Source organism: Curcuma longa, chromosome 4, assembly GCF_044706935.1.
Source record: "Curcuma longa cultivar G26 ecotype Majalengka, Jawa Barat chromosome 4, ITB_CL_G26_1.1, whole genome shotgun sequence".
Classification (NCBI taxonomy): Eukaryota; Viridiplantae; Streptophyta; class Magnoliopsida; order Zingiberales; family Zingiberaceae; genus Curcuma; species Curcuma longa.
The window spans coordinates 9,007,857-9,027,636 of NC_133864.1; the positions used below are offsets into that span (position 1 = coordinate 9,007,857).

The following is a 19,780-nucleotide window of genomic DNA, read 5'->3' on the forward strand; positions in this document are numbered from 1 at the left end:
TCATGCACTCCAATGTTAGTTCTGCACCCTACTTAGCATGCTATGAGTATTTTGAAAAAATTTCAATCTTTTATAATTTTTATAAAATATATAAAAAAATCATGGATTTATAAAATGATAGATATTTCTATTAGTATGAGATTTTTTTAATAAAGTCTAAAAAAATATGATGATTTATATCTAAAGTGAACAATATCATACCATTATAAAGATATATTGATTTTATTAATTCCAACAATTGGATGTGGCGATGAAAAATGAATGGTAGGGGGCTCCCAATAAAATCTATGATAAGTTCTCGAGATAGTTAAATCCTAGTAGGTTAGTTGGATTGGATAATAGACCGTCTTGACGGATCAAGAGGAGAGCTCAGATGTTAAGCTAACATCTGACCTCTATTGATATCATACCATTATAAAGATATGTTGATTGAAACTATTTCCAGTTGACCATGTTTAAAATATTTGAATCCTATATAATCATCATTGAATTTTGATCAAAACTTACTAATATAATTAGATTTTCAATTTAAACCACTACTAATATATTCTTAGGATTCTCTTTAAGTGTCACCATGTTCTTCAATCTTGATTTCATACCATATTTAGTCGGTTGTGAGTTTTTTTTTTAATAATTTTTTTTCAAAGGAGATAAATAGTTGTTTCAAAATCTTATAAAACGTAGTCTATTTAGTAAGTTTTTAAATGTGGTTAGGTGGATTAGATGACTTGGACAAGTGCAAAGTGGGTTAGATGACTTGGACAAGTGTGAATATAAATGTGTTGGGATACAATTAAAGTCTTATATTAGAAATACATGAAAAAGATTATAAATTTATAAAATGAAAGATATTTCCATTAATATGAAATTTTTTAGGTTGTATCCAAAAATAAAACTATGAGGGTTTAGGTTCAAAGTGGACAATATCATATCATTGTAGAAATAATTTGAATTCCATCGATCGGTACTAATAAAATGAAGGGATATTTTAGAGAAGAATTACATGTAATAAATTTAAAAGTACAATGCATTTATGAAAATTGAGTATGTGGTTCGACAAAATATTTCTTTTTTTTTACTCTAATCTTTTTTATTCTCTATGTTTTTTTTCTCAACATCAAAATCAAATTAAACTATCGAATTACCTAGAAAGTAAAAACAAAGGTGATGAAGTTAAGAAAAAAAAAATTATCTCACATGAGAGAAAAATTAAATTAAAAATTCTATTAATTCAAAGATTATTAAATAGAAAACTTTGGACTTCTTTTATGAACAGCTAGATCTTTAATTTATTATATATTTATCCATCTTAAATATTTTTAATTCACTTCTAATTATTACAATCCTATAGATTTTAAAGATTTTTTAATTTTGATCATAAAAGGTTAATTAAAAAAATTTTCTTTATTTATTTTAAAAATAATATTTTACTTTTTAGATATTTATTTCTTTATTTTATATGCATTATTGATGTAAACTGTTGATGTCTTTAATCGTCGTTTCCCACGTTACATCAAATGCCGAGCCCATGTTACATGTTGGTCCAATAATGTTACATCAAATGCCGGTCCCACATTACACCGCATGCCTCTCATAGTCGGCCCTTGTATCAAAATCTTTGTCTTTCTTCTTCATGAAAATAAGAATCATCATAAATATTGGTGATGCCTTGATACCGTCGTTTAATGTCTTTGCGCCATCGTTCTAAAATATACTTTTCTGGAACTCTAGTGGCATTTGTTTTGATAAGAACAGAAAGCATGTGTCTACACAAAATTCCTCGAAACTCAAATAGACGGCACAAACATTTCAGCTCACAGTCCACCTCATTATATTGTACTAACAATGGAATATTTTTTGGAGTTTCTCCCTCTTTTCCCAATACAATTTCCACCACTTCATATAAGATAATTGACCCTTCTTGCTTCACAAAGGAAGTGTTACAAAACATCAAACTCCTGATTTCATCCTGAAATAACTTGAATATCTTATTAGTATAAACACTTTGAAATTGCTTTTCAATTGGATGACCACTAATGACCGGAATAATTGAGTTGAAAGATGCAAAATCAGAATTATTTTCCTTTTCAATCTTGCTTTTCAAAGCGTTGTCATACTGTTCAACAAACTGCTTCAAAGTTGTTTTTGAATGAACATAACCATCAAAAAAGGCATTCATACTCTCACTTCTTTGACTTGTTGACATTCCTGCCCAAAATTTATCTTTCACATACACAGGCATCCACTTATGGCGACAACTCCATAAAGAACTCAACCAATCATTGTTCTCCAAATTAAAATCTTGAATCAGTTTTTTCCAATTGCTATCACATTCTTCAAAAGATAAAGAATTATAAACAATATTTTTCAGATTTTTCTTTATCAACTTATAGTTGACATGACTACCAAACTTGGCTGGAATTTTTTTCATTATATGCCAAAGACATAAGCGATGATGAGAGTCTGGAAATACCTCAAGAATTGCAATTTCCATGGCTTTGCACTGATCCGTAATAATACCTCGGGGAGCTCGTCCTCTCATGCATGTCAACCATGATTTAAATAACCAAATGAATGTTTCAGAGTCTTCACTGGATATCAAGCCACAACCAAGTAACACAGATTCACCATGATGATTTACTCCAACAAATGGAGCAAACGGCATATCATAACTATTGGTGAGATATGTAGTATCAAATGTAATGACATCAGAAAAATACTCATATGAAGCCCTACATCTAGCATCAGCCCAAAATATATTTCTTATACGACAATCTTCATCTACATCGATCGTATAAAAGAAATCTGAATTTCTACTTTGCATACGACAAAAGTAATTATTTAAGGCTTTTGCATCACCATGCCCGAGTCTTAATCTGCGTGCTTCAACTACATAATTTCTGCACTTTCTCTCATCATATGATAAATTTTCATAGCCACCTGCTTCAGCAACAAATGATTGAAAACTCTTACTCAATGTTATTCCCGCTTGATCATTCAACTCTAATTTCCTCTTAGTTTGGGAATCTAACACTTTGTTGCATCTAAAATGTCTCGACTTCCTTGGACTTAATGGATGATTGTGTTCAAGGTGAATACTATTAATGAGAAATAACCCATCATCTTGGACTTTAATATTTATGCGTGCTTTGCAATCCGTTTTGCTACAAGGTCTAGGATAAAAAGAACTTTTACCTTTGTAAACACTTTTACCATTTTTAGAACATCCATATGAAATGTACTTCTGCTGACCATCATCCCCTTTTTTAGAGTACATTTTTGAAATACCAAAACCAAGACCTTGGGCATACTTTTTATAAAAATCACGAGCTTCCTCCTCAGATGGAAAATGCATCCCAACTTGTGGAGTATCAATTTCCTTACTATTTGATGAATCCCCTAATTCTTGTAAATCATTATCATTTAATGGCACACATGATTCAATCATTGCTAGCTCCATGACAATTTTAGGACCTAGGACTCTAGTTGGTCTTATATTTGGGTCAGAAACTGGTTCCTCTGGATTATTAAGGTTATGTTGAATTTCATCATCTGCTTTTGACAGTAAAAATTTAAATTTAAACAATGAATCAGTATATGTATGCATCAGTATATTTAAACTAACAAAATGTATTCAAACGAATAAAAGAAATTGAAAAAATTTTCAAAACCAAAAGTAAAATAAGCATGTGATATATTTTCTTCCAGCAATTTGTAGTAAAAAGCAAGTGTATTTAGCCTAACCTACTTAACCCAATTAATCTAATTAACACTTGTTAATTACAACCAAACCTAACATTAACCCTAACTCTTTAGTCGATCAGTCCCAAAATACAACCTATCACAACATAAGTATAACAACACGTACACCCTACAAATAGATCATGCTTAATCCCACACCAACAGAGCATTATCAATTCAACAGTAAACCATACTCACCTCCAATTGTAGTAGATGCCCTAGATTTCAAGCTTCTGTTCAACTCCTTGCAGCCAAAACTCGAAAGATTTATCCGACCACAACGACAACTGTGCAAAGGAAAAGGACCGATCAAAGGAAATTTAACATCATCCAAAAACCCAAAACCCAAGACCCAATCAAAACCTAAATCAACTACCTTACCGATTGCCTCTTCTTCCTCAGTTTTCTTGCTCGTAATCAATCGGTGTCTCCCTCACGCGCACAGCCAGCAAAGCTACTGCGCGATGCCCTGTAGAAGCAGGGAGCAGTGCCGGAGAGCAGAGAGAGCAGAGCAGCGGCGTCGGCTGAGCGAGGGAGGCGGCGTCCGGCGCTGATCTTCTCCACGCTGTGACGACAACGGCGCGATGGAGGGCGCGGCAGCGTCTGGTCGCGAAAGGCAGGTGAGGGCGACGGCAGCGTCGCGGACGAGCGCAGCAAGGGCAGAGGTCTAATGCACATGTCCTCTCGGCGGCAGCAACGGCGGCAAACGGAAAGGGAGAGAGGAGGCGGCGCGGAGATTCCTGCCGAAGAGGAAGAGACGGCGTTTGTTGCTGGCGAAGGAGGAGGAGGAAGAGACGAGGGTTCTCGGCGCGGAGAGGAAGAGGGAGGAAGAGGGGAAAAACGCAGGAAACCACGCCGTCGTCGTCGTCGGAGGGAGCGGAGATTTGGCGAAGGAGGGAAAGGGTTTCGGCGAAATCTGCGAGGGTTCGGGATTTTGGGGCTTCGGGAGCGGGAGGAGGGGAGAAATTGCAGGAAACACACGTGGCAATCCACGTGGCATGGTACACGTGGACTGCCACGTGTGTCATGCTAGGATTCATGCTACCGTTTCATGCTCTCTATCATTTCTGTGAGGAGGTCAAGGCGGAATACGAGCGCGTTAACGTCGACTTGGACACCGGAGAGCACAAGTCCCCTGCTCACCTCGCCAGAAACGTATATCCTATATATTTACGCATGCATGCATTCGATATATTGCAACATATCTAGATCTCCTTTATTGGATTGGATTAATTTCACCTTTTGATTGTGTGATCTGCAGCCGTTTGGTCAGGTGCCGGCTTTCCAAGATGGGGATCTCGTTCTTTTTGGTGAGTTCGTTCATCCGTAATCTTAAAGATTTTCAAGCTAGTCAAAAGAAGTTGAGTTGGTTTTTGTGGACTAATTATATTGATCTCTCAAAACAAAACCTTAGAATCGAGAGCGATCGGACGATACGTGCTTCGCAAGTTCAAATCCTCCGACGTCGACCTGCTGCACGGGAGTAGCTTGGAGGAGTCAGCCATGGTGGACGTGTGGTTGGAAGTGGAGGCTCAGCAGTACGACACGGCCATCTTCCCCATCTTCTTCCAGGTTATGGTTGTCCCCCGCTTCTTCGGCGGCGTGCCGGACGAGAAGGTGATGGAGGAGAGCTTGGAGAAGCTGGGGAAGGTGCTCGACGTTTACGAAGCCCGTCTTTCCCAGACCAAGTACCTCGCCGGAGACTTCTTCAGCTTCGCCGATCTCAGCCACTTTCCCATCACCCACTTCGCTATCAAATTCCCCCAAGTGGCCCCTCTGTTCGAGGCGCGTCCCCATGTGAAAGCCTGGTGGGAGAGCTTGGCGTCGCGTCCGGCCTTCAAGAAAGTGGCCGCCCAACTCCCTCAGTTCTGATGATCATGAAGCTGCATGCCGCCATTGCTCTCCGATCTTCACCTTGTGATGCTTCTTCCTTCCACTTCCACTAGATGTGTGTGTGTGCTAGATGCTAGTCGCTACCAGTCCTTACTTCCAATAATTTCAATGCTCTGCAACGCGTTTATGTGCTTAATTCCTGCTTTTCTTTTCAGTCTATGGATCTTGATCGTGAAATTGCTGCTTTCTGTAATTGTTGTTCAAGTTTGTTTGGAGCTTCTTATTGTGCACAACTTTGAGAATTAAAGTGTCCAAGTTTACTATTCTAATAATAACTTCCTATAGACTCATTCATTGTTTCCCTCTAATTTATTTAAAAGTTTTTAAAATTTTTTTATTATTGTATTAATTTAAAGTAAAAGAAGGATTATTTTAATTTCTCCTATATCCTACAAAAGAACTTCCCTGCATCTAAGACTACCAAAATCTTCAAACTTCATATGAGAATTAATGTTAATTGTTTTTTAAAAAATAAATTTTTATATACATATTAAATATTGATATACACGTTCATTTGAAATAAAAATGATTTTCATCTCTAATTAAATAAATCATTTTAATTTTACACATTTTCTCAGTTTAACATTCTGATAAAAACTATAATAAAATATTAATTATGACAGTATCTCATGATTATAATTAAAATAAGGGTAAAAATTAAAAGAGTACTCTTATTATTGGAAAAAGTACGTTCTTTTATTAAAAAAATAATAAAACAATTCCCTCTAACATATATTTTTTTTATTTTAAAAATATTCTTATTTTATCATTATTATTCCTTAAATATAAACTACTACAACAGTATTGACTTGATTTTAATGAGGTTGAAATTATTTTGTTTAAGCTCACACAATTTTGATAAATTTGATAATATAACAATATTCTATGTATAATAATTTTACTCTATATTATAACAACTATTTTAACATGTAATAACCACACTATATATAGTCGTCGCTTAGAATAAATTCTATTTCAAAATAAAATTAATTGAGGCATTTTGAACTAGATGAAAATGATAAAAAAAAAGAGCCCCCCCCCCCCCCCCCCCCCCCCCCCCCCCCCCCCCCCCCCCCTTTAATTTTTATTTTAAATTTTTTTGGTTTTTGTTTGTAAAGGGATAGAATGCAATGGAATTCGATCTGTTGCTGTTCAACTCCACTCGAATGATGGCAATCAAAGTGGGGCGATGGGTGTCCACCAATAATAATAAATAATAATAAAATGTTTTACGCTTCTTCGCCAAACAAAGTGGATTCCGCCGATAGGCGATGTTATCTTGTGTGTTCTCCAGAGGTATTTTATTTTATTTTATTTTATTTTAATTCTTTAGGGAATTTGAGGCTTGGTTTGGTGGTAACAAGTAGTTGGCCATCACGCGCACAGTCGTTGTCTCAACCCGCTCAATAGACAAAGACAAGGGGGAATCAGCCGCCCAAAAGTACGAAAAAAAAATAATATAAAAAAGGTGATCGAAAAAGACTGCATGGGTGGAGTGAAGCGTAAAGGGAAGTAGGTTTTAAGAGAGCAGGGACCACGTACGAGGGAAGTTGCTAAGGGTCCGAGGCAACAAGGTAGTTACGATGAGCTGTTAGTTGGCACGAGCGCCTTTGTAGATAGGCGAAGACTTTCGACGAGTCACGAGTGCAATAAATTAGAAGGGGCTTGCAACAGGACTGATGCTGTCAAACAGATCGTGACAGAGCGGAATGATATATTAAAAAAAATAATCACATGATAGTACGATTGAAAATTTTCAATTCAATTTAATCCAATTTAAAACGAATTACAGATTAAATAAATCCGTCTACAATCCATCAAAAATAAAAAATTAAAAAATATATATATACATATATAATATTAAAAAGTTTAAATTTGAATTACAGATTAAATATATCAAACTCACAAACTAATTAAGTTTTCTGCTTAGTTTTAAATTTTTGAAGAAATTTTTTTTCCTAACTCCCCAACCAATCCAAACTTATAAGTCTATTAAGTTTTTTTACTTTAATTTTAAATTTTGAAAAAAAATTTTAACCTGCGAGTCAATCTAAGTTCAACATAAACTGATTTGTATGGATTTGATTGTCCATCTTAAAATAGATTGATAAAATTTCAATCTAATCTACTTAAATTATTTGATGGAGCAAGATAATCTGACGAACCTAACTTATATTGACGGTCCTAACAAAGACTAATATACAATAGTCATGCCAAGAGACCAGTGGACGCGCGCTCCTTGACAATAGTTCAATTATATCATCTTGGAAGATGACAGCAAGGAAAGGAAGATGGGTTTGAACAACTTGTAATTTAAAATTTTAATATTTGAATAATACATTTAAATAATCTATTTAATGATTAGAAATGAGATATCAAGTGGGCCAACAGTGACAAAATTCAATATTTAATGATTAGAGAGGAGGTATTAAGCAGATCAAATTAATTGGATGTTTGATAGTGAAAAATTCAAATGGATGGAAGTTGATTAAACATTTGACATTTGTTAAAGACTTTGTTGGCAGATGTAGAGAGTCTAATAGAAAATTAGTAAGAGAGAAAATTCAAATGGGATGAAATTAACTCAATACTTGATAAATAAATTAGACACTTGATATTAAAAAAGTCCAATCAATGTTGGCAGTTGAAGTCTAAGTAAATTAAGAATAACAAAATGTTTGACAGATATTGAAATCCTAGAGGAGTGAATTCTATGTAAATATTGAAGCGTTGTTAGAAAGTGTCGATGTTAATCCAATAGTCTGGTCTAGTCAGTCAGCTGATTGATAAATCGACGACTCAAATAGGTGGAGCTTGATATGATAATGTGGATATAGTCTCTTTTATTTTTTTTGCGTACCCTTCTTGGTATCATTGTAACCGTTATGGTCTTATTGGTCTCTGTCTTAATATCATTGGTCATTAAATTATCTCTTTAATATCGACATATCCTTTTGAATAAGTTTATTCCTTCGGATAAAAATTTTTAAAGTTAAACTGAAAACTAGATCTTCTTTTCTTAACACAATATTACCCGATTTATTAACAATAGTCTCCTAAGATGCAATAGCTTACTATTTAAAATAATAGCATTTTAAATTTTGAATCCTCATGAACTTTAAACCTAAAAAGGGAAGAGAGGGAAAGAGAAAGGTGGTTGCTTGTGATATCTATAAAAAGAAAAAAAAAGATCATTTATAGGGTTGGAGGGGTTTGTGGTGAGCTATTAATTGATTTAATTAATTAAATCGGTCCAGTCCCACGAAAGTTTCCCACCGATCACCAGGGTAAATCGGGAAGCGCACGCAACGGCCAACCCAGATATCCAGCATCCTTTGATCAATAAGAGTACGTCAATAAGGGTGAACAAATGTTTAATTAAATTAATTAATTAATCGATTATTAATTTCACACATAAATTGATTAATTAATTAATTGATCAATAATCAATTAATCTTTAATTAATTAATTAATTTTATAGCAAAATTAATTTTGATCAATTTCTCATCATTCTATATAACATTCATACATACTCCAATTAACATTTATGTATTCACATCCATTGCAGCAAAAATAGATGTGAATACACAAATAAACCTAGTTTATATACGAGTCAATATTTTCATCCGATCAAACCTGATGAACCCTTCATTACTTCATTAATGTTAGACCTAGGTGAGTTTGAAAAACTTATGACGCTGGGTAGGTTTACCCCTAGTGGCCGGTGGAAAATTTTCGTAAAATCAAGTCGATTACTTCCAAGATTAATCGAATAATAAGAGCTGAATATCTAAATTATCAAAAAAAATTAGAAATTAATTTCTCATTTACTCAAAATTAATTTACAATGATTTACTCATGAAATAGTCGTCAACCATGCAAATTCATCCTTAGATGTGACTAGAGTTAGTGTTTTAGTTGATTGGTGAATTAGAGTAGTAGACTAATGAACTCGAAACTACGAAGTTGTAGTTTGGTCATATTTAGAGGTACAGTCGTGACTGATGTTAACAAAATATAGTCGACAAATGGTGTAGCTGACTGATGATAAAGTAACAATTGATTGATAACGCAGATAATAAAAAATTTAGTCAACAGATATCACAATCATAATAAACTCAAGATTAGTCGATCAATGATGAATTATTAGTTGACTAATGACACCGTCAGAAATGATGTGTTCTTGATGAGGATAACAAGATTGTAGCCTGAGGATCACAATAGATCCAATGAACTAATCGTAAGAAACTAGTCAACTAATGAATTAGTTAGCGAATGAACAAATCCAAATTCAAGAGAAATTGACATGTCACAATTGAGTTGACTAATGGTAAACCAACTAGTTGACTAATAAACAAGTCAACGGATGCATAGGCCTTCCGGACAAAGCAACAATGTCGTCACAAATGAGTTGACTAAAATGCAATAAGTTGACTAATGATGAACAATCAACTGATAACCAACAAATAGTCGACTAGAGGATATAACTACTGAATAATAGCTATTGCGAATAATGTCTAAGACTAATAGAACGATCAACTGATCAATAGAAACTATTCAACTGACGGTGATCAAACAACAACTATAAAAGGGAAGCGAAAGCTACTCGAAAAGAATTTTCATGATCGATTCTAGGGATAGTGCTGCTATATTTCAAGACCATTGTGATCAATCCATAACAGCCAAAAGTGAGCAATCAAAGTTGTGTAATTTTTATTACTTGTACTTTTTATTCTTTTTGATGTATTTTTACATTCTTTGTATGTGTTGTAAAAAATAAAAATTATAAGAGATTTCTTCACCTTCAAAAGGTATTTGAAGAAAAGAAAATATAATAGTGACTTTAGGAATAATCCATTGACGGATCATAGGCTATGAAATAGGAACTGAGGGTTCTCAACCATGTAAAATTAATTTGTGCATGTTTCTAATGTTTATTTATTTTTATTTATTTCCACTATGCAACTAATAAATTAAGATAAATATGATTGAATAATAAAAATGATACCTATTCACCCCCTCTAGCCGTGTCATCATGATCCAACAACAAAGTCAAGGGTGCCCCAAGGTTATGGTGTGATAGTAAGAGATAGGACAAGTTTCCTAGGCAATGAAGGTTCAAATCTCACCCAGGGCACATTACATCTTGGGAGTTTGAAAAACTTGTGACGATGGATCATCCATCAACCCCATTTATGCTTCCGGATTTATCCTGGTGATTGGTGGAAATTTTTGTGGGGTCAAGCCGATCATCTGCAGAATTAGTCGAATCGTAAGAGCTAGATATCTGGATTATTAAAAAACAATAATAATAATGAAGTCAAAGGTAACCTAAAACATCAACAAGTTCAAAGACCTATAGGAAAGAGAGTCACGAGAGATTATGTGTGAAATATCATCTTGGGTTTGAGTCTTTGGGCAACATCATTGAGGGATGAGGTTTAACTAGTTAGGGATATGCTAGGGCAATTGGTCTTGGATTATAGTCTGCGATTAAGCTTGATATCGTAGCTTTCCATAGGCTTATGTGAGTGTAAGTCAAGTGATGTTGGGATCTCCAAGTATTGGGATTAGTGAGGTTGAGATGGTTGGATATAGTAAAGGAGGGTAAATAGTGATTGTACCTATAAATGTAAATTCTAAGTACTCTTACTATGATGCTTAGTAAGGCTTTTCTAATGCAGCGGATAACAAAACAAACATAAGCAAGCATGCCACAATCGCTAGGACAGTATGTATGTGGTTTGGAACCTTTGTTTTTATTCCATGGCCTGACTTTTCTATGAACCAAAGCTTCTAACTTTCTCCTACGTGGTGGAAAAACCTCCTAAACATCAAGTGTACAAGAATTACAAGAGAAAGACTGAGAATATAAAGAAGAAGCTCTAATAGAAGCAAGGTTCATTTGCATGACAACTCCAATAAGTCAGTAGGAGGTTCTTAACTAGAAGCAAAGTAAAAGGCACAGCTGAATGTCCAATTTCAAGAAAATGCTTGAAATCAAATTTGAGCAACTTAAAGACTTCCAGCCATCGCCCAAATTAATCAACAAATTAAATCAGTTGCTCATTGGTTCAATCACTCAAATTAAAGGACTCATCTACGCAACCTTTATTAGGTTGTTAGGAGCAGTTCAAAAAATACAAGTGCACTAAACTCTAGAGGTCTGTTGCAAGCCACCTCATCCACTTCACTCTTACCGCTGTTTGTTTCAATCCTCCGAACTATCTTTTACAATGGAAGCAAGGACAATACAAATGACCCTCTGCTTTCCTGTTTAGTCGAATTGCCTCGGATGAACACAACGTCAAACAAAGTATCCTTGTCGATGTACAAAGGCACTGAAAACAGTGCAAGCACCTGCTACAGACCTACACCCTTGTGCTGTGTTATTGCCTTCCATCCTATGCCAAATTTGAAGACAAATTGTTTCGAAGAACAATGAAATGATATGATTTTTGATTTGGAAGGTCAATTCAATGACTTTGTTTTACTTTCACTTCAGGATAAGTTACAAGGCCTTAATTTCCTCAGACGACAAGGTACTCTGTTGGTCTTTGCTCTTCACAAAAATGTACATAAATTAGTCATGTAGCATTTGGAGGCCGCTCTTGACTAACTGATCACCCTAATCTTTCCCTATTCAGTTGTTCTCCCACACTACAGGATTCTGAGTGTTATGAAATAAGGACCAAAATTCCAACCACTAGAATGCCAAAATGGTTGTTTAGTTCTGAATGTAATAGGTAAATATTCATTGGAAACATGCAAAACCCATTTCCCATCCAATTGAGGATCCTCATTTACTGATTTATCCCGTAGTGACCAACTGCAACTTTCTGATTTACCTCCTCACATAAAGTTATTGGGGTGACGGATTCCACCTTTTGCGGCAAAGGATCTTGATTTCAATCTACCCTCTACAGAAGCCCTTACCAATGTTTTCCTACTATTAGTAGATTCAAGGATTTCTTTAGGTTATGAATCCCATCAACCAGGAGACCATCGAAACCAGACCCAGAAGCTCCTTAGGAGCTGATACCTTGCGATATTCAACAAGCATATTTCAGTAATCCTTACTCGTTCCCAGAATGCAGCAACATAATATGAAGAATGGATTAACTTTGCTTCAGTTTTTCTATCTAATTTTTGGGTAATGCCGGCTAGTTAACAATAAGTTTTTTTCCCATAGACTAAAACGCTAACCCTAGTTTAACTCGTAGCTTAACTACCAATCAAAGAATCATATCAAACTACGGTTCTTCACAGCAATGCCGAAGAAACCCTAAACATACCAAATCACATAAGTCGGAATCGGTATCGGGAAGCATTGAAAGGCAAAGTACCGAAGCATAGAACGATGGTCAGATGCTCAAGTTGATGTGCCTCAGTGATGATCCGATTGAACTGCTCCTCGTCGGCGATAGGATCGAGCGGGATGGAAATTGCCGGCGGCCGCGTGAGGCGGTAGCGTCGTCGCTTGCGGCCGCGCATAATGGACTTCAACTTTGAGAAGGCACGAGAGAGATTGCCGTGATGATTGGAAGGAAGGGAAAGGGTGTTCAAGCGCGAAGAAGAGGGAAAGGAAAAAAAAAAATCAGGGAGTTGGATTTTAGGAAAAAGACATAAATTATTTTTGAAAATATTTTCAAAGATATTTTTCAAAAGAATTTCAGAAACATTTTCGAAATTATTAAACATATTTTCAAAATCATTTTTTCAAAGTATTTTTTGAAATTATTTTTTGAAAGGATTTTTGAAAAGATTCTTGAAGAATTTTTCAAAAGATTTTTTTTCTAAATCTTTTTCAAAAATATTTTCCAAAACATTTTTGAAGACGTTTTTCAAAACTCATTTTCAATTTTTTTAAAATTTTGATAGCTCCTCCTTAAAATGTTTTGAAGGCTCCATCTTAAAAATGTTTTGAAAGCTACCCCTTTATGAAAGAATTTTAAAAAGTTTTTCTTGTTTAAAATTTTCCTTTCAACAAGTTAAACTCCTCGTACTTCCCTAATGCTATCTTTAGTTGGGAGGGTGAATTTAAAAATTAAGAAATTTTTTTTGTAGAAACGTTTTCAGTAGGAAAAATTTTGTCATTGTTTACTTCACGAGGAATTGCTAAGGCTGGGTCGGTACGATATACTGAATTTTACATACGATACCGTATACCGTACCGAAAACTTTGGCATAAAAAAATCTATATCATTACCATATCGAAAATTCGGTATACCGGAATTTCGGTATTTTCGGTATACCGAAATACCGAAATACCGAATTTTCAGTATATTACACCGAAAATACTGAAAATTTTGGTATACTGATAATTTCGGTACGGTATTCTACCGAAAATATTGCTATACCGAAATATCGAACAATAATAATTTCGTACCGTTACCGATATCGAAAAATTCGGTACGGTATTATACCGTACCGAAATTTTCGGTATACCGAAATTTTCGATATGGACGGTAAATATCGATATGGTATGTGCGGTATACCGAAAATTCGATATTTTTTCCCACCCCTAGGAATTGCTATCAAATGATGAACACGAATCTGTCCACATATATATATATTTTTGACTTCGTCCACTACATCTTCGTAAATTAGGATACATGTAACTCACATATATAATCATTACTCATTACTCTGACACTAATTATTAAGAATAATACGATACTATCCATTTTAAATTTAAATCTTCATTATTTTTATTTTTAAACTCTATTTAAAAAATCTCATACTAATGAATACATTTTCAATCTTATAAATTCATTTTTTATATTATTTTTAATATAAAACTTTCATTGTATTTCAAAATTAGAAACTCTTGCTATTAGCTGCTTACAAAATCTACCAAAATGTGGTTTTTTGGTTCATATAAATATAGCAGTTAATGGTAGGACAACAACTTTGTTTCTTTTTTCTTTTTACAAATAAATAAATAATAGTAGGACAACAACTTTGTTGCTTTTTTCTTTGTACAAATAAATAAATAAGTAGGTAGAAAACTGGAAGAATATTTACACTTTCTATAAATAGTACATGATCCTTCCCCAGCCTTCAACTCCAGAACCTACCTTCTTAGAGTTCCAGTGTGAGAAAGAGCGCAGAAATGGCTGCGGTGAAGGTATTCGCTCCGGTGATGTCAACGGCGGCGACCCGCGTGGTTCTTTGCCTTGAGGAGGTCGGGGCGGAATACGAGCGCGTCCACGTTGACATAGCCACTGGCGAGCACAAGTTCCCTGCTCACCTCGCCAGAAACGTATCCTATTTACGCATGCATTCGATTGCAACATATCTAGATCTCCTTTATTGGATATTTGGATTGGATTAATTTCACCTTTTGATTGTGTGATCTGCAGCCATTTGGTCTAGTGCCGGCTTTCCAAGATGGGGATCTCGTTCTTTTTGGTGAGTTCGTTCATCCTTAATCTTGAAAATTTCCAGCTCGATCTATGTCGAGTCGGTAGATCTATGGATAGTAGAGCAAGTATTCGCTCGTATTTTCAAAGATTGGGTTACAGTTGAAGGATTATTTCTGAGGAAGATTTTATGTGACTAATTGGTCTCTCAAAACAAAACCTTAGAATCGAGAGCGATCGGACGTTACGTGCTTCGCAAGTTCAAATCCTCCGACGTTGACCTGCTACACGGGAGGAGCTTGGAGGAGTCAGCCATGGTGGACGTGTGGTTGGACGTGGAGGCTCACCAGTACGACAAGGCCATCGGCCCCATCTTCAACCAGGCGGTTGTTATCCCCCGCTTCTACGGCGGTGCGACGGACGAGAAGGTGGTAGAGGAGAACTCGGAGAAGCTGGGGAAGGTGCTCGACGTTTACGAAGCCCGTCTGTCCCAGACCAAGTACCTCGCCGGTGACTTCTTCAGCTTCGCCGACCTCAGCCACTATCCCACCACCCACTTCGTCATTAAAGTCCCTCAAGTGGCCGCCCTGTTCGAAGCGCGCCCCCATGTGAAAGCCTGGTGGGAGAGCTTGGAGTCGCGTCCGGCCTTCAAGAAAGTGGCCGCCCAACTCCCTCAGTACTGATGATCATGAAGCTGCATGCTGCCATTGCTCTCCGATCTTCACCTTGTGATGCTTCTTCCTTAGCTTCCACTAGATGTGTGTGCGCTATATTATATATATGCTAGTTGCTACCAGTCATTACTTCCAATAATGCCAATGCTCTGCAACGCTTTGATGTGCTGCGTGCGGTGCATTTGTGATCGACGCTGGCTTCGCTTAACGATTCCTGCTTTCTTTAAATGGATATTGGGGAATCAAGATTATTTATGTTTTAAATGGATATATTTCTTCGAGGAAATATATTACTTTTTCTGTGATAAATGATGTCATAGGATAATTTAATTTTTGTTAATATTCGCACGTTTATAGTATATCCATTAAATTCTGATCTAATTAAAAGTAGATATTTCATTAAAATGGAAGAAGTATTACAGTCCTCAATAACTTCCTATAAGATTCATTCATCATAATTTATTTAAAGTATTTTTCAAAAAAAAATTGAAAGGATTTTTAAAAAGATTTTTGGAGAATTTTTCAAAAAGGTATTTTCAAAAGAATTTTTTTTGACTTCGTCCGCTGCATCTCCGCCTCCTCCTCGTTCGTCTCAATTCCCCTGCAGCCCCGGTCGTCGGGATCCTTCTCCGGCCCTGTCCACAACTTCAACTCCGGCCCCCTCGATCACGACTTCCACTCAAGCCACTTCGTCCGCCGTCCCTCGGTTACACCAGTGATGACACTGTTGTTACTATCAGAGGAAGAGCACAAGTCAATGTTGAAACGAATCCTTCCATTTTTGCCATTTTGATTTCATGCTTCAAGGAAGCAAATGCTTCAAGTCCCGACGACGAATTGATTGGGCAATCAAGAGAGAGGAGGGATCTTGTTGCCATGGCCATGGATGCGGACGCCGGCCATTCCAACACCACCACCACCACTGTCTCTTCCTCCTTCACCGCTCGCAAAATCCACCAAAATTGGCTTTTTGGTCTTTCTTCGCCTTCGCCCTCTTCCTCGCTGTCTTCCTGCTCTCGCCTTCCCCCCGCTCCCACTTTTCCTCCGGGAGCAGCGTCCGACGCTCCCTCGGCTTGAGAGCCGCTCCCTGGGGCTCAACTCCAAGGTCCCCTTCTCGGAGGCCGACCGTATCGACCGATTGTCGTCGCTCTATGCCGCCACAAAGAAAGCCGGGGAGGAGATCACCCACGTGCACAACCATATCTACGGCCTCTCCATCACCGACCTCCGCTTCTTCACAGTCACAGCGTACAACAAGCCCCAAACCGCCAGCGCCCACCAGGGAAACAGAGACTAAGGCTGAGTTTGGTTTACAATACAGTAGAGACAGGGACGCATTTACAATGGTCTCTGTATCGTATTTGGTAATATAGAGACAGGGACACTGTTGGCCGATTTCGGCTCGGGATCAGAGTCCGGCCGCAGTCGACGCGCCGGCGCCGGGCGCGTCGACCACGGTCGGACTCCGACCCCGATTCGACCGAAATCCGATCGGAATCCGGCCGAATTCCGGCCAACAGTGACTGGGGCGCGCAGGGCTCTATTTTTGGTCGGATTTCGGCCGGATTTCCGCCACAATCCGACTGGAATCCGACGCCGGCCGGAGCACCGGCGAGTTGCACGTCCAACGCGCCCGGCCTAGCGGCCGGCGGTGACCGGACGGCGGTGCGACGGTGCCGGAAGCGGAGATGGGTAGTTTTTGTCTCCGTCTCCGTTTCAATATCCCCATTTTTACAGTGGACAGAAATGGAGACAAAGACGGAGACAGAAATCCTATTTCTGTATCTGTCTCTCAAAATCAAACGGGGACAGAGACAAAAATTTCTACTCTGTCTCTGTATTTGTGTCCCTGTCTCTGAAACCAAACGCTACCTAAAAGACTATTATTACCCGAAGTAGTGACAAATCATAAGTGTCAGCCAATATTAATATTAATATTATTATTATTATTATTATTATATAAAAAATACTTAATAATTCTTATAATTTTGAAAGTTTATGAAAGCTTAATATTCAAATAATCATGAAAAATCATTCAGATATTATTTATCTCAAGGACTATTTTCTATGCCTTTGTTATTTTTGGACTTAGATTTGTGACTCAAACTTAAGTTTTGTGCCTTGGATCAATTTTTTATTTCTCTAAGCTTTTCTAAGTTATCAATTTTAGAATTTGACTAGTAATATTTTTATTATTTAATTTTCTATTATATCCAAGAGATTTAAAATTTCATTATTTAAGTTTAAAACATTTGAATCTGAACTTTTATCATTTGGATAATTATTTAATTTTCTAGAATTTTGATTTTCTGTCAATTAATTTTCTATCATTATTATTTAATTTAATATTATGGTCATTTGAATTTACAACCTTATTAGTTAATTAGAAAAGATTATTATTAAAAACATTTAACTTTGAGTCAAAATCTAATTTAGCAAATTGATTCTAATTGGCATTTTTATTAATTTTATTTTTTAAAATTTAAAATAAATCACTTTTAAATTTATAAATATTTAAATTAAAATTTATTGAATGAATTAAATTAGTTTTAATTTGGTTTCATGATACATTCAATTAACTCTGTTTTAAAATCGAATAATAATCATAAAAAAAAATTTGTTAACTTTTAAAATTGTAGAAAATTTTAGTCTGACAAAATAATCATATTTCTGGATTATAACTTATTTGTTGATGTGACGGTGATATTGTATTACTTGAAAATCGATTATAACTTAAATTAAACAAGATTATCAACGATAACCATGAATAGATAACCAATATTATCAAAAATAATCCGAACCAAACACCCTCTTAGTATTTTTTATTAACTCCTTAGATCTTAATTATAATCTAACTAATTTGGGAATAGACAGTCCGATCCCACATTCTATCATGATATAAATCCAAAAAATGAGTCAGCCTACAACTCGACGACCCAACACACTAGGGGCATGTTTGGTAAGGGGTAATCAGACTTATAATGTAATCAGGATTACATTACAAGATGATTTACTTTGTTTGGTAATATTTTAGAGATATAATGTAATGTAATTGGATTACAAAAGAGGAGCCAAGATATGTAATCTGGATTACAAAGTAAATAGTATGTAATCCGATTACATTACAGATTCTATTTTTATCGTACCAAATATACCATTCCACTTTATTAATAAAATTAATAATTTTATAAAATCAATAATTTATTAATTATAATTAATAATTAAGTATTAATAAACTTAATTAAAATAATTAATAAAAGTATAAATAAAATAATAATTATTAATTATTAAAATAAGTATTAATATTTATAATTAATAAAATAATTAAAATAATAAAATTATTAATAATTTAAATAAAAATTATTTATAATTAATAAAATATTTATTAATTATTTTAATAATTTTTATTTTATAATTTTAATTAATAATTAATTATTAATAAAATTAATTAAAATAATTAATAAAAGTATTAATAAAATAATAATTATTAATTATTAAAATAAGTATTAATAATTATAATTAATAAAATAATAAAATAATTAATAATAATTATTAATAATAAAATAATAATTATTAATTATTAAAATAAGTATTAATAATTATAATTAATAAAATAATTAAAATAATAAAATTATTAATAATAATTAATAATAATTTAACTAAAAATTACTTATTATTATTTATTAATAAAATATTTATTAATTATTTTAATAACTTTTATTTTATAATTTTAATTAATTATTATTTAAACTAATTAATTATTTTAAAAATAAAAATAATTAATTAATTATTAATAATTAATTTTAAAATTTAATAGTTAATAATAAATTATTAATTATTAAAAATTATTAATTAATTTTAATTAGTAATTAATAAATATTTTAATATTTTTTATTTTTTATAATTAATAAAATTATTAAATAATTATTAATTTTATTAATAAAAATTATTAATTTTATTAATAATAAAAATTAAAAATTAATAATTATTAATAAAATAATTTATTATAAAGATAATAAAAATAATCTTTATTATTACATTTATTTTTATTTTTATTTTAAAAATTAGGAGGGTATTATTGGTATTTTATAATAATAAAAATTAGAT

General features: G+C 34.4%; 3 protein-coding genes across 3 annotated transcripts; 2 read left to right on the forward strand and 1 right to left on the reverse strand.

Annotated features, from left to right (window-relative positions):
* Positions 1-1,609: 1,609 nt before the first annotated feature.
* On the reverse strand, positions 1,610-2,431 carry LOC141827036 (protein FAR-RED IMPAIRED RESPONSE 1-like). Its single transcript, XM_074714318.1, has one exon. The coding sequence runs from the start codon at positions 2,429-2,431 to the stop codon at positions 1,610-1,612; it is 822 nt and encodes a 273-aa protein (XP_074570419.1).
* Positions 2,432-4,779: 2,348 nt separating this feature from the next.
* LOC141827037 (putative glutathione S-transferase GSTF1) lies at positions 4,780-5,869 on the forward strand. The gene is made up of 3 exons (XM_074714320.1): positions 4,780-4,896; positions 5,003-5,051; positions 5,156-5,869. Exons 1-3 carry the CDS (start codon positions 4,780-4,782, stop codon positions 5,611-5,613), a joined length of 624 nt encoding a protein of 207 aa, XP_074570421.1. The 3' UTR covers positions 5,614-5,869.
* An 8,840-nt stretch (positions 5,870-14,709) lies between these two features.
* LOC141827509 (putative glutathione S-transferase GSTF1) lies at positions 14,710-16,002 on the forward strand. Its single transcript, XM_074714773.1, has 3 exons — positions 14,710-14,899; positions 15,000-15,048; positions 15,225-16,002. The coding sequence occupies exons 1-3, from the start codon at positions 14,750-14,752 to the stop codon at positions 15,680-15,682; spliced, it is 657 nt and encodes a 218-aa protein (XP_074570874.1). The 5' UTR covers positions 14,710-14,749; the 3' UTR covers positions 15,683-16,002.
* The last annotated feature ends 3,778 nt before the right edge of the window (positions 16,003-19,780 follow it).

Coding starts and splice junctions, on each gene's coding strand:
- LOC141827037 (XM_074714320.1), top strand. CDS start 4,780: ATGCTACCGTTTCATGCTCTCTATCATTTCTGTGAGGAGGTCAAGGCG. Junction 4,897..5,002: donor CTGCTCACCTCGCCAGAAAC/GTATATCCTATA, acceptor TGTGATCTGCAG/CCGTTTGGTCAGGTGCCGGC. Junction 5,052..5,155: donor TGGGGATCTCGTTCTTTTTG/GTGAGTTCGTTC, acceptor ACAAAACCTTAG/AATCGAGAGCGATCGGACGA.
- LOC141827509 (XM_074714773.1), top strand. CDS start 14,750: ATGGCTGCGGTGAAGGTATTCGCTCCGGTGATGTCAACGGCGGCGACC. Junction 14,900..14,999: donor CTGCTCACCTCGCCAGAAAC/GTATCCTATTTA, acceptor TGTGATCTGCAG/CCATTTGGTCTAGTGCCGGC. Junction 15,049..15,224: donor TGGGGATCTCGTTCTTTTTG/GTGAGTTCGTTC, acceptor ACAAAACCTTAG/AATCGAGAGCGATCGGACGT.
- LOC141827036 (XM_074714318.1), bottom strand. CDS start 2,431: ATGAAAAAAATTCCAGCCAAGTTTGGTAGTCATGTCAACTATAAGTTG.